Source organism: Tyto alba, unplaced genomic scaffold, assembly GCF_018691265.1.
Source record: "Tyto alba isolate M040663 unplaced genomic scaffold, T.alba_DEE_v4.0 Super-Scaffold_27, whole genome shotgun sequence".
Lineage (NCBI taxonomy): Eukaryota > Metazoa > Chordata > Aves > Strigiformes > Tytonidae > Tyto > Tyto alba.
In genome coordinates, this window is record NW_024881301.1 from 14,544,609 (window position 1) to 14,560,139 (window position 15,531).

General features: G+C 39.4%; 1 protein-coding gene across 1 annotated transcript in view; it reads left to right on the forward strand.

Annotated features, from left to right (window-relative positions):
* LDLRAD4 (low density lipoprotein receptor class A domain containing 4) overlaps positions 1–15,531 on the forward strand; it is a 182,928-nt gene that overhangs the window by 35,903 nt on the left and 131,494 nt on the right. The window contains exon 2 of the mRNA XM_033010605.2: positions 329–469. Within this exon, the coding sequence (XP_032866496.1) occupies positions 329–469 (141 nt within the window). The remainder of the gene's footprint in view (positions 1–328; positions 470–15,531) is intronic.

Below are 15,531 nucleotides of genomic sequence, written 5' to 3' on the forward strand. Positions count from 1 at the left end.
AACTCAGTCTTTGTCTGAAGTGAACTGTATTCAACGTGATCTACAAAAAAAGACTGTTTTTTAAGAAGTAGTTGAATTTCCTTGAATGGCAAATCTGATTTACTAGTGGTTTGATTCTGGTGTTCTGAAAATGTGTCACGTATATGTTTATATGTGCAATGCTGCAAATACTATATTATTTATTTTGGTGGTGGAGTGTCAAAGACCTGTCCTCCATGATAGCATCTACTTCAAAAATATTGCCTTAGTATCAGTCATTCTATCAGTGAAGAAGGTAAGCATCACTTTCCTCACGAATTTTTGTTTTGGTTTCTTTTTTGCCTTTCAGAGTGCAAATTCACCTGTGCCAGTGGTAAATGCTTGTATCTTGGTTCATTGATTTGTAACCAACAGAATGACTGTGGGGATAACAGTGATGAAGAGAACTGCCTGCTTGTAACAGAGCATCCACCTCCAGGCATCTTTAGCTGTAAGTACTGGCTTTTGTGTGCATCCATGTCTTTATGTATGTATGTTGAATATGTCTGTTTACCTCAGAAATCAGTCTGGAAACTCAAGTCTGCAGTATGATATCTAGTGGGAGGATGAGACAGGAAGTAAATACTGTTTTTCTGTGAACCAGTAGTGATTTGTAACACACTTTCTCTAGGTTTCTAAAACTGGAAAGTTGTAGTTATACAAAGGGAGTTTGTGCCGCAGACATTGAGGTTATAATCATATGGATCATATGTGGCTTCTCAGATAGAAAGTGTAATATATACATGATTAAATGATTTATTTTCCAAGGTTCTAAAAAATACTTTATGCTTTGTCTGTGTGACAGTCTTTATATGCTATTAAAACTATTAAGAAAGTTGTAATCTTTCCAGTCATTCCTATTAATCAAATATATTTTATTAGTGCTGAGATCAGCATCATTTGGTAGGTCACTGAGCTTTTGTAGGTATATATTTGAAATAGCTTTAGTTGCTATTCTTTGGTGCATAAATATCTCACTTAGAGTGCCAGAACTTATCACCAGAATTGCTCTCTTAGTGCTTTGCCTTCAGTGATGTACACTGAGATCAAACTTTTTTTGTTTTTGTATGTTCTGCAATAATTTATTTTTAAACTACAGTTCAGCTTTCTGGGTGGGGGAGAAATTTTTCAATAATACTTCTGGTCTACAAGTACAATAGAAGTGTTGTTATGTTACTTACCATTTTCCAAATCGTTTGGTTCTGCCAGTGCTGACACCCCATAGAATGCTGTTTCACCTTAGGTTGTGGCTATAGCATAGGAATGTCTTTGTTATGTTGTTATTAATAACAAGAATTACAAGCAGCATGTATCTGTAATTTTTGTAACAAACACATGTGCCATTAAGTGGGATAGAATCTAGTGATTCAATAGAATCACTAGATTCTATCCCACTTCATAGTAGAAGATGAAGTCAGGTTTGGATATATGCCTTTCCTCCCCTGCCCTCTAGCCTCCAAATGAACATGTTCCTAAATGTTGTACTGTAAGTGTTTTTAAGTCTTATACTTTGTGGTACTTTGACACCTCTGCAGTGATTTCATAGCATTTGAAATAATAATGGACTACATATGCTTTATATGTTATTTAATTTTATTTTTATTTTGTTTTGTTTTTTGGAGTGGAACTTTTTTCAAAGCCCCAGGACTAGCCATGAGCTTTGGTGATAGGTCCAGATCAAGATGTCATATGTATTTGCCCATGAACTTAGGCTAACCTTGGTTTTTGAGTTGTAAAAAAGTTATGGCTTATTATTTGTGCTTGCAAAACTTGTAAGCATATTTTTAAAGTTCAAATAGTGGAATTTTTTTGACTGGGATACTGTACAGCTCTTCTCTTAGGCCAAGCCAGCACAACCATTTGTCCAAGAGGAGCCATGAAAAACACTGTGGTAGCAGACTGAGGGAGGACTTTGGTGACAGACAGCAGTTGGGGCATCGCAGGTGGTGGCCCTGCGTGGCCACAGTGGAACGGTGACAGCCTGCGGATTCCCAGGTGGAGCTCCTGGGTGGAACTCCCAAAGCCTCCTTCAGCTTGAGGTCTGATAGCTGGGGCACTGGTGGTTTTTTGGTACCTCTCTGCGCTGGTGGCAGTTGTGCAGTAATCACAGCAACGTGTTGGCACCGTGTGCTGGCCTTCTCCAAAGGCTTGTACTCTAGAAATTGTTTCTTGCTTGATCCAGGATCTGCAAACTTTCTGGTCCTCCCCTAAGTCACATTTGTCCCCTCAGGCATTGCAGTAGGTAATGAACATGAAGACAGGCATGCCTGAAAGGGAGTGGTGCCAGTCAGCTGGCTGGTTACCCCCCTCACTGCCAGCAGTGTAAAGTTTATCTGAACCAAACCCAACAAAATGTGTCTCTAAAAAACTGTCAGCAGCAGGTTTCATACTGCTTGCACAGGAACTTTGGTTGGTGTGTTTCATGATCCTGTCTCTGGAAAGTTGTGCAGGTCAAGGTGGCATCATTTCTCTCACTTTTCAGTGAAAAATAAGTTGCTTCCTTCTCAAATCATCCTGTTATAGATGTGAGGACAGTTACTACCCATCTGTCAGTTACCCTCTAGGACGGTTTACAAAAAAATAAAAAAATTAAACCAAGTTCCATCACATGGATTATGTTTCCTTAAATCTGTTCTATTTGTTTTTCTCTGGCACCTTCTAAAATATGGTGTCCAATAGTCCTTCTACTTCAGACCTCCCCAGTGCTGAGTGAAGAGGAATAAGTAGGTAAACAGCCTTATTAAGTCCTTCAAGAACTATATTTGCTTCAAGAACTATATTGCTATTTGTTTTGTAACAACATTGCAGATGAGGAATTTGTAGAGGAAATATTTGATTTATTGCTAGGAGCATTCAGAACTGTTTCACTTTTTGCTTACCTTCTGGCAGAGAGAGCAGTTCATTATTTCTTGCGTTTGGGGATATTAATAGTGACTGTACTTTTTCATTGCAATAGGGACTGTGTGACAAGTACTGGTAAATAAAGGGACTTCTGTTTTAAATAAAAAACTAAAACCTAGTGAAACAGGTTGCTAATTGTGAAACAAAGAGAAAAAAGATCGAAGCCAGACAGAAAAATAATACAACTATAAACAGTATTTAAAACAAATGAGGATTAGTGATATTTATCACGTTCTGGCTATTAAACAGTCTGCTACAAGGGAAAGAGCATTATGATGGACGTGACAGTTGGTTGTGTCGGCTTATTCCAGCCTTGAAAAAATGCTTCTAGAATACTTTTAGAAGTGAGGTCCCCAGGCCTTAGAAGGATGACATGTTGAATTAAGAAACTTGTGCATGCTTTTGCTCAGTGATTTTAATGGGGATCCCTACCAGAGTACACCAGAGTATATACGCTTGAAATGTCCCAGCTGATGAGGCTACCTTCCATCACAGAAGTACATACATTCATTGGCCTCTAATTAGTGAAAGGACCATAATACAGCTCAATAAGAAGAAAATGGGTGTTAAAAAAAAAAATCACTTGAGGATTTTTAAAGCAGGAATTTATTTCTGGTCAGTGTTGCATACCAGCTCTGTTCTTGCATTTTCTTGCTTTTTCACAGTTCTTGAATGGGGAGGAAACTGTTGAAAGGAGCCATGTGTAAATGTGTGCTGGTCTACGTACGGGCAGGGTGGCCGTTTTCTCCCTGGGACTGCTCTTGCCTTTAGAGCACATTGGCATTACTGTGGTGTACCTTCCCCTCTGCTGTTTTTAATCCCTTTCTCATACCGTATTCAAACCTTATGTCCTCCTATGGTGGAAACAATATTCACCTCATTTCACAGTAATACATAGACTGCCCCCAAATGATGTCTAAATAAACAAATTTTCATATGGAAGTTCTGCTTTAATTTATTTAAGCAGTATGTGCCATGTTAGCAGTAGCCCGTATTTCCCAGCTACTGAAGCATTTCTCATTTGTGTTCTTGCCAGCAGCCAAATTCAGAATGTCTCACTGAAGCTTGTTGTTTAGTTAAGTTGCATGAACAGTGGTATAAAAAGGTATTTTTTGTGGGTGACCTGCTCCGTGGATCTCGTGATTATAGCAGATGCTATCTCATTGTGTTAGAGGAGTTTGAATCTCCCAGACCCGGTGTTCCTCTCTCCTTGCTGTTGTTATTTGGCTCAAGTGTGAAGGCTGTTAACTCAGTCTTTTAAATGTTGCTACTGAACTCAGTACGGTGTCTCATGTGTGCAAAGTTAAACAAAATGTGTATTTCTGCAGCCCTTTGGTTTAATTAATTGTCCTCTGCTGACTTCTGGGTAGGGTTTCCTTACGCTGCTACATGGGCAATTTATTCTGTATAGCACAGAGAAACTGGAGGGCAGCTGGGGAAAATCTGTACCAGCTCCATCCAAGGTATGTGAGGGTGATTTTAGACAACAAGCTGCAATTCAGCAAGTTGGTCAAAATACATGCTAAGGCATTTAAGCTGAACATGTTAGGGTAACATCTTGCTTGGTTTACACTGGGATTTTTAACACAGGTTTGGCGATGCATGTTGAAGCATTACCCCCCCTTCTCAGTAAGGACACTGTAGTGCAGGTTTCTCCACAGGTAGCCTTGTGCAAAGTAGCCCATGTCAACTTTTGGTAGGTTTTTACTTACTGTTTTTATTTTCATCAACTATAAAGACTTATTGATTGATATAATGGAGATGACTGTTCTTTTAACACTACTTGGAGGTCGAGGGTGTATTTAACGACAAAAGCCATGATAGGAAAAATGAGATGAAGAGTAGGATTTTAAACATTGCAGACTTGGCCTTGGTGGCAGCTTGCTGCTCCACATCACCTGCAAAATTTGGATTCTGAGGAATTGAAACAATGTGCCTGCTTCTAGCAGGACACAGTTCATTTGCTCCAGCATTTCCCTTTGTTTCGCAACAAATGATAAGCCTGCCTTGTCCTGCTACAAGTAAATTAGATTTTGAAATGGGAAGTGTAGCCTGTTGTCTGTTTGCAGGCTGCAGTATTCGAGTCATGTCTAATTGAGAAGGGTTGCAGTGGTGGCAATTTTAGTTCTTTAATTGTTCGGTGGAAAACAGTACAGGTGGGTATCTGTGCTGTGATCTGTATGTGTTCGTGGGCGTATGAAACACAAATATTGACATGCATGAGAATTTGAAGGCGACTAAAATAAGGGAGAACAAATCCTTCTTGTCATGTGGAAATTATGTCTACATCAAATTTCAAGTTGTCAGCATTGATGGAGGTGATGTGTCATGGCTGTTTTGGCACAGAAGAGTTTGCTGTAGGAGTTAATTTTCCTCTGCAAGGTAAAAAAAAACCCAAACAAATCAAATATATAGCTCTCCCTTTCACCACCCCCACCTACTTCTGTCAGCTCTGAGCCTTGTAGGGATCTGCAGGGGGTTGGAGAATGTTTCTGTTTTAAAAACAAAAAGCTCAATCAAAGGAAAATATTTTGTTTAAAGAGACCTTTGGCATCCCCCTTGACTGTGACATCGAATTTGTGCAGATAAAAACAACCGCTTAGATTTACATTTTGATTGTGCTTCTGCTTTCATGTGTGCCGGGCTGTCCCACTTCAGGTGAAATTTATCCATTTCTTTAAATATTTAGCAGTCTAGCGTTGATGTTAATGAAAGTCTGGCACTGCTATTTTGAGCATTGCAACAATGATAGTAATTTTCAGTGTCAGATTACTTACTGCTTCTCGGAGGAAAAGGGAGATGGGAGGAGGGAAGAGCGAAGAAAAAAAAAAAAAAAAATTGTTTCGGGTCTAATAGAGTTTGTCATCAGCCTGGCTGTGCCAGACAGATGGATCATGAATACTGTCTAGACGCTCTCTGCCTGAGTGGAGCTGTGGTCTCTAAGGACAAGCAATGAGACGCCGGCTTAAGTGACTGGGGAAAGTCAGGACGTGCTCCCTTCTAATCAGATAGCCATCCGGGCTGATCCTGCCCTGCCAGGCGGGAGCAGAGGCCCCGCTGGTGCTGGGAGCCCGGCAATACTGATCGCAGCTGAAACTTGGCTATTACAGGGCTTTAAGGGGAAAAGAGAGGGATGGTGTTATGATGCTATTGATTTCAGATGCATCTGCCCAGGGACTGCAGGGTGATTTAGCTGGGAGTATAGATCTCGGGAGGGGTGGATTGGGAGAGCCATCATCTGGCCATAAATTGCATGCATAAAACTGCTCAGTCACCTGTATTTATTGATTAGTTTAGTCACACTATACACTTAAATGCTTACGTTTTCTTGATTTGGCCCACTTGTTCAGAAGGATTCATCTCCTCCCTACCTGGGGCTCCATATGTCCCCGGCTGTTAAGATGAGGTTACATGAGGCCACTTGCAGTTTGGAAAGGAGAAGCTGTGTTAACCAGGTGAGACCCATAGCCTAGGGCAGATCTTGTGCTACTTAGTGATCTCTCATGCTGTTACTTGTCCTTTCTCTGCACTGAGTACAATTAATGATAAGGAAATAAAGATTTCTGATGCAGATGGAGCAATAAATGCTTTTTGACTGGTGGAGTTACAAGAACTTAATTTGATACATATGCTAACTTGTTTAAGAAGCAAGAGGTTTTCTGGGGTTTGTAGTACAGAATAAGCCATAGCATTCTGGATTTTATTTCTGTGTATGTATAACTAAATACTAGATGGGAATTTTTATTTAGAAAGTCCAGTTGGTTTTCAGCCTATAGTGCAGTCTTGTTTCTTAAAGTGCTTGAAGCAGGTTCTGCACTTTGTTTTGAAATCATTTCATCTTTGCATATTTGAAACACATCATGGAACATTAGCAATTAATATGAGCTTGAAAATTTGGAAAAAAAAAAAGGCAAAACATTAGCTTGAATTTTGTGTTTTCCTTTAATATTTTGTATTTTTAAAAATACTATGTTTCCTGGTGTTTAATAAATGAAGCAGAATGCTGATCCCCTAAATTCTGTCATAAAACTGCAGTGGAATTCAGTAATGCTAGAACTTACCCATTCTTCATTCAGACCTTTACCGTATTAGCAACTTGGACAAGCCAGACACACATGTACGTGGCTGGTAACAACACGAAATATGCTGGTACAACATCAGATATTTGCATCTGCTTACAAACAGGGCTCCTGGTAAGGGATTTCCATTGCACAAAGTTTCCAGCTGAACATTAATCATATTTTTACAGTTAATGAGAAAAGAAAAAAAAGCCTGCAGTGCCCTTCAGATGAAAATGTGGGAATGTCAATAGCTCTGAAATGCTGTATTATTCATTCGCAAAGTATGTAAGTCACTTGTATCACCTTTAATCAAGATCTAGAAACATTTGTTAGAACTGTTTGTGTTTTTTCTTCATACACATTTCATTCACCCCTCTTTCAATTCCTGTTAGCTTTTAGAAAACTTCATCTAGTACTAAACATTACAGTTTAGTACGATTATGCCTGGTAATACTTTTGCTTTCTTGTGTTTCCTTTTTCTGCTACTGATTTCTTACAGGTGCAAAAGAGAATTTGAAGTGCTCAGAGTAACAGTGCATTAAAATCTTCACTCAAAGACTGATTTTTATGTATCTGAGAGAGTGCCTAAACTTCAGGCTGGAAATCTCAGAGCAGTAGTGCCAGGCATGATGTGACTTTCTATCTTACAGGTTTGCTTGGTTCTGCAAGAGACAGGAGCTCCTTGTGGAGCACTGTGAGGCAGGGAAATGGCCTCCCACAGGCTCTGAGCACACCCTTTTCCAAACTGTTTTCTCCACCAGAAGTGAATGGTAGCAAAAATATTTAATCAATTCAGGCCTAAAACTAAAATACAGAAACCACAGCACAGTATCATACTACGGGCACAATTCATCCCCTAGAGTGATGAAGAGAATAAACAATGAGAAAAGTGTTTTCAAACTTTATTTCACATACAAATAGTACATGCTCAAACATGACATCAGAAATCATATAGAGTGGAACTGAGCAACTTTTGTTGATTTTATTTTCCGTCTACATTAGTAAGTATTATTCATTGCTGTCCTTCCTGTCTACATTTTCAGTTGCAGGGGTCACGCTGTAAGTAGATCTCTGTAAGTTTTAGATACAGTTCTGAACTCCTCCTTTGTGAATTTTAAAGCCATTGCTCTCCCTGTCATTCATTCAATTCACATTAGTTATCGCTGGTAAATGCTTATTAGGAACGCTGTATTTGTGCAGCATTTGCACTTGGCTAATATAAGCCTAGAGGAGCCATCACAAACTATTTCTTCTGTACAGCACTGGAAGTTGTTCAGGTGGTTCGGTAGTATGAAGATTATTTATATTTTCATATGGTTTAAAGTGTTTTAGGAACGTGCTTTGAGGCATTTTTTTTTTTTTTAATAAAAAATAAAAACCCTCACAAAAAGGGGACATAGAGTCAAACTAGATGACCTTCCTTCTCTAGGAATGCTGCAGACTGTGATGTTTGATTGCTTTTCATTATGCAGATGCATATCTGACCCTGTATTTCCAGAAACTCTTCATCTCCCTGATGAAATGAACCACCTTAATTTTTCTTAGGCAGGCTCATCTTCTGTTTCAAAGCAACAGTTGAGATGAAGGTGAATTGGGATTTTGCTTGTATGTTCTGGTATAAATAAATGCACACTGAAAATTTTCTGTCTGAAGTTTCTGTGTAGCTTAATGTATAGCATCGTGTTTGTGCTCAAAGAAATCCATGCTTTTCAGTGATCTCTGTGGTCTGTATCTTGTGTGAAATGATGTTTTTCCATATCATGTAGTGCTTAATCAAAACATGTTGCTTTGGCCATCAGTGTGCAACTATTTTTCTCAGACTGGAAAGTCTGAGAAACCCTGTTTTCTCCACCATTTTGCAAGTTCTTGAAACCAGCAAAAGCCAGTGTTGCCCCTTGTAGTTGCTCCCGCACTTGTCCCTGTGCAAATGTGTGTGCAGCCACACATGAGTTGGGTTGGAGACCTGGTCTGGTCCTGATGAACTCTGAGAAACTTCCACTTTGTTTTGGCTGGTGTCATGTCTTTGTTTCTGTTCTTAGCTCAACCGTACAGACTCTTGTGCCAGCACAAAGGAGAGAGCAGTACAAGTGGCTCCATTCAGTGGTGGTTTATCCTTGACTGGTTTAAGGTTTCCATGAAATGGTAGTGTTATTAAATGACTTAGTCTTTGTCTTACTAAATCATATGCTTAAAAACCTTTCCCAGAATACATGAGAGCTTGGGAATGAAGAGCTAGTTGTTGCTTTCGCCCTTTTCCCCCATTCTGAAAATCTCATAATTTGTCACTTTTTGCTACAGAGAAATGAAACAGAGGAATGAAGCATCAGAAGGGGTCTCTCATGACCATTCATGGGCTTGAGTTAATTTGGAATGAACCCATGCTAGTAGAATGTAGTATAAAATTTCAATAACAAAGTCCGGTTTGGCTTAAGACATGGGGCTTTATTGGAATAATGTTATCTGGTTAACAGGGTTCATAGGAACAGCTGTCCTAGGTCAGATCAAAGGCCTAGCTAGACCAGTATTGAATCTGGCACTGGCCAGTTGCAGATGCTAAATGGAAGAGTGTAAGCACATGAGATAAACAGTTGTGCTTTTACCAGTAAGTCTGATTCCTTGGAGGAATGCTGCGCTGCTCTGCATGAGGAGCATGAGATTTCTCTCCTCCTGATAGAATTTGGTGTTTAGAAAGTGCAAGAACTGAGGTAAAGAGAAAATGTCTAATTTCATAAGTGTAAGAACAAGAGAAGATCCATCAGCCCTTCACTAACCAGTAGATGTGTGGGCATGTTGGTTTCTTCTATATTCAGCACCTACTTTTCATGGCAAAGCATTTTGAATGTAGGACACAAGCTTGAAAGTGCTGAATTCATGTGAACCTGAAAGACTATTTGCCTGGGTCTTTTCACTTATTTTGTGAAGAACAGATATTTTTAATTTCTCTAAGCTTACTGTTTTTTTCTGAGTGGTGTTGTTTTTTTTTTTTTTGGTCAGGATTTGTGGACTGTGACAGCTTTATATTTAATAATGAAGCAAATTCATCTTGTGATGGAAGTAAGCCTAAATTTCACTTGGATGTTCAAAAAAACCAAATGCAAACACAAAGCCTACTCCATATAGAAAACACAGTTGTCACCTGTGACTGTGTAGCACACAAGCATCAGATACGGTGGGAGTACATCTGTGTATATTACAGCAGGCTTGCCCTCATTTGTGTTTTATTTACATACATGTTGTATGCAAACCTAAGGAGTGAATACAGACTGATGAGCATTAAGAAAAATATCAGCAACATACAAAGATCTGTACCTCAGCTCATATGAAAATATAAAATGGTATTTCTCTCTTTGTGTAGAAATGCCCACTTTTAATTACAGATTTAGGATTAAAATCAAGGCTAAAATATTTTTTCACATTCTATTTGGACTGTAAATGAGACAGTTGATGAACTGTTTATACTGAGCCACTGTTAGGAGCTAAAGGAAAACAGATCAGGAGAGTGAGTTGTTAGGTTGATTGCCTTTTGTATATGATAGATGACTTTTCTCTAACTTAACAATACAGTCTAAGAGGCTAAAGAGAGATGTGTGTAACTCAGCATTAGTCCAACCATACATGATAAGATCACAGCTCAACTTATCTTTCCAGCAGTATTGCTACACTGGTAGCTTCCTCTTTCCTTCTCAGATTTCTCCTTCTTATTTCGTTCTGTTTCAGTATTGCTGTGTAATAGCTTCATAAAAGTAAGACACATTAAGGACCTGGGGGGTGTAGAGATAATAATGGCGCACTATGTGAATACTGAGTCTGGCACCTAGTAGCACCTTGATAGAAATAGAAAGCTGTGATCACAGTATTAAAATATGCTAACAAGCTGAAGGAGCTAATGGGCTGAATTTTTACAGTGCAGATGTTCATCCGGCACTTGTGCTGAATGCAATAACAAATGTGTGGGGGCTGGTGGTGATATTATTGTGTTCTTGGCAGAACAGCCCTCCAAAACAATCTTCCTTTCGTTGATATTTTACCAAGAGTTAGAATGTTCTTTTTTTGTGGTCTAAGATAACGAATCTAAATGTGTATAAACAAATGGGTATGGCCAAGTCAGGTTGGGCTAGGGTTGTCTTTATTCAAACAGGAGGTTCTGTGAGTATGGGTGCACCCCTGTGTGTGATGGTGGGGGTCAGTATCTCAGTCCTTGGATAGCTCATGCTCTACATCTTCTACTAAATTCCATATAGTTTTATTGTTGTTGGTTTCAAAACCAATCTGGCCAGAATAAACCATCTGCTTTGAGAGACTGCAGAGCCATGATCTGATGTAAGGGTCATCTCCCAGTGTTTTGCAGAGGAGAGTTGGTAGTCTCCTGGAGAACAGTCACAGTGGTCTGTATTCCACTCCAGTCCCTCAGCCTGGCCACCCACCTCATGGTATTTCACATGTTCACTCTCTTCCTTCATGTTCAATGCTTTGCAGCTAAGGCCAAGAATGATACTGCTATCTTGCAAAGCCTTTCAGCTGTTTCAGTAGGAAATGATCCTGACTTCTTTCCAGCAGATTCAGATATTCCTGAAGAAATTACCATTCGTAGAAGTCAAAGATTTGCTAGACATTGTCAGGATTCATTATGTTGTAAACCTACTTTTTTTCCCTCCCTGACAAGGTACTGGCTTGTTTGTTTTAATTACCAGGATGAAAGGTGCATGTGGCTTTTGTTTAGAATAAGCTGCAGCTCTCACTGTGAATACCTGTCACTTTTGATAGTCTATTACAATGTAGATGATCAGTCAACTGGCCGTGAGTATTTGGGGCTGGCAGTGCTCCTCCTGCAAATGCATTTACTGTGCTGTATAACACAGGTTTCAAATCACGTCCCCTTTTGACAATCCTATTAGATAATGTATCAGGAAAATATATTTTAGATGTTAGAAAAGTAAGGGAAGGACTGAAATGATATGAGGAATGGAAGACTTGGTGATCGGTGAATAGATCTCACCAACAATTCTAGGTTTGCTTGGCATCTCTGCCACAGACGTCCTGTGCAATCCTGATGAAATCATTATTGGTTTTCTTCCTTAATTTATTTATAAAATGGAGAGAATGATATTCATCTACTTTGCAGAATAAAAGAACATGAAATTTTCACATGGTTGAAAAAACATGCGAAGAGATGTTAAGCTGTAATAATCTCAGAAAAATGGATATTAAACTGGAAAAAATGCAATGATAATCTGACCGAGAATTTAAAAAAAATGTTTAGAAAGTATGTGCTTTATGTTGCATATTAATGTTAGCACATACTGTCCAATATTAATAAATTTATCTTTAATTTTTCACTTCTATGTCAACATCTAAGAACAAGGAAATTGATATGCTAAATAGTTTCTAAGTAGGTACATAAAAAATCAATTTGCATTAAAGTGTGACTAGAGACAGAAGAATAGGAGTGAGTTTCATCAGTCAGCTATAATTCCACAATCGGAGCAGAATATCTTAAAAAATGGTGAAAGTAATGCAATGTAATGTTATTTGGTCGTGTGTTAGCAAAGTCTGAAGAGGAATATGAGATGGATTTAATCAAATGAGGTCAGCAGTCAACAGAATGATGGATGAAATTCAATCTTGATTAATGCAAAGTAATTCATACTGGAGGGCAAAGTATGCGCTATTAATACAGTTTATTGGTTCCTAATTAATTATGTAATTTAAGGAAAAGACCAAAGCATCACTATGAAGGGCTGAATGAAGACCTCTGTAGAGAATATAGTTGAGGACAGATAAAATATTTTGAATCAATAAAAATATGATGTGAAATGTTACAATGATGTTACATAAATCCGCATTTCGCCTTTATCTAGAATGCTGTGTTCACGTGTTGCTACAACATAGAAATGTGCTGTGGATGTAGAAAACATAGGAAAACAGAAGAAAGAAGTTGTGAGCAGACTGATATGAATAGACACCAAAAAGTTTGGAATAGTTTACTTCTGAGTCTAAAGAGTGGGGAAATAAAAAGGTACACAGAACTATGGGTGTTGAACAGACAGTGAATCCGGAACTTAGTCTGTGTCATAAGATTAGAAGATCGCTCAGTGCGATTCAAAGCTGATAAAAAATTTTTTTTTTCATACATCCCGTCTTTAGGTTGTATACTTCATTGCCGTGCAGTGTTGTTGAGGCAAGAATTTAGCAATATTTAAAGAAAGGAAGCCTCTGAATACTGAGTTCACTTGTGTGTAATCTATCCAGAGAGGAGTAGTTAGGAAATGTATAAGGCTGAGGTTTCAAGCATTAAACTTATTCCTAACTCTAGGAGTGGGTTGAGAGGACATTTTCTCGGCCTCTTGCAGAACTGAACATCCTCATCGAGGAGGACAGCACGTAGGTTCCCATGTGTGGTGTGAAGCTGAATTCCATAGTGAGTTGCTTGGAATAGTGTTTGTGTGCAGCCATGATCAAAGTCCTTACGTGCAGTTTCCCTGACTTAAGTGATTACTGGTACTGCATGTAGCAGCCTTGCATCATATCTTATAAAGCAGTAATCGGGACTGTCTTGTATATCTGTTTGTCATAGAAGATGGTTAACTGGCAGGGCTGGCACACTGAGTTGCTCAACAAGTGAAAACTGTGGTATTTCTGCCAGCCTGTGTTGGATTACCTGTTGCGCACCAGGCTGTAGCCCTGGGAGGGTGGCTGAGCACATCCCCAGTGCCGGAGAGATGCTGACGGGAAACGTGTACTAGGAATTGCAGAGGAAGACAGTTTAAGCAAGCAAGGTTTAGAATTAAATGTCTTGCAGTAGGGATTGGTATTTGATTCTTTGAAACTTCCTACAGCTCTTCCGTCCGTTAGGCTCACGTAGTTACTAAACCAGACCTTCAGAAATGTCTGCTCCTTAAACATAACGTACTGAACCCCATACACAGATGTTCAACAGTAGTCGATGATACTTGTAGATCTTCTCTTCTTGCAGGAGGTGATAACAGTTTCTTTGCTTATTGCAACACACTCTATCCGTTAATTAGGACTTTCAGAGAGAAATGTGTGTAGGCTGTGAACATGCAGAGTGATGCGGAGCGGTGGGAAACAGATGTGTGGTCATATATGCACCAGCTAGCTATTACTCAGATACCATCCATCTGCTAATTAGCAGCTGGAATGTTGAATAACATTGGTGTTTGTGCGATTGCTTGAGTGCAGTCCTGCATCTGGTTTTCACACTTGTCTTACTCTCAACACGGTGCCGTAAGTACCATGCTTCAATTAAAATTGTTTTGAAAGTGAGGTCTCTAGAACTTCCTTGTTGCAAAATACTAATTTCTTCATGTAGATTACTGCAGGTATAGGGCCATCAGATTTCTGTACCCTTGAAGGGACAGCACTGGGTTAACACTGGAGAGGAAACCCGACTCATCCATTTTGCTTTCTGTCATACTAATGAACCAGTGTCTGCCATCTCAACTTTAAACTACCCCCTTGATGATTCTCACTGTACCTCTCACTGAAGAGTCTGCAGAGATCAGCCAATTTCTGAACTGCCATAGCTGGGGGAAGTATGTGGTAATACTACCTCTATGATGAACGGCTCCCTAGGAGCACTATTGCAATTTATCTAAAGTTTGTATTTTACTGTATTAGCTTGAAGAATTTCAACACAAAGCATTAGTATTTTCAATTGCTATACATCCTAAAAATAGATGCATGTATGTACACACATGTACAGAGGGTGTAGTGATAGGATGAGGGGTAATGGTTTTAAACTAAAAGAGGGTAGATTTAAATGAGATGTAAGGAATAAATTCTTTCCTGCGAGGGTGGTGAGGCACTGGACCAGGTTGCCCAGAGAAGCTGTGGCTGCCCCCTCCCTGGAAGGGTTCAAGGCCAGGTTGGACGGGGCTGGGAGCACCCTGAGCTGGTGGAAGGTGTCCCTGCCCGTTGCAGGGGGGTTGGAACTGGATGGTCTTTAAGGTCCCTTCCAATTCAAACCATTCTATGATTCTCTGATATTCTCGAACAGTCTTTTTTGATTTTGTGAAGTCCAGATCTGAGATACATTTCATCCCTGCCCACCGTTACAGGAACAGGCAGTAAGTAACAGACAGCATAATTAGTGTTGCCACACTGGTGTTATAAGTTATCTACTACTCTGTAGTGCGCTATATTCTGGGTAAAAGGCACATCTGCAGATCAGAAAGACCAACTCCAAATTTGCTGCCAGAACTTAAATGTAGAGATTACTTTTCTCTGATCCAGCTTCTGCATTTGTAAAACATTTCTCATGCTTTCCTGAAACAACTTCTTTATCCATATGAAAAAGCTTGTGAATGAGAAGAGAGCTTCTAATCTTTTTCAGGTAACTGGGGAAATAATCCCTCTTTCCCCCTACCCCTTCTGCCTCTCCTTATCGGCCCTCCCCACAGAATGCTAAAATATTATTTTTCCTCCCACAGTTGAAAGGTGTGCTTTGCAGAATACAGATGAGATATTTGTTGTCTAGCAAAAAATAAAGTGATAAAAGAGACATGTACAAATGGGGCTTCAGAGATCTCTG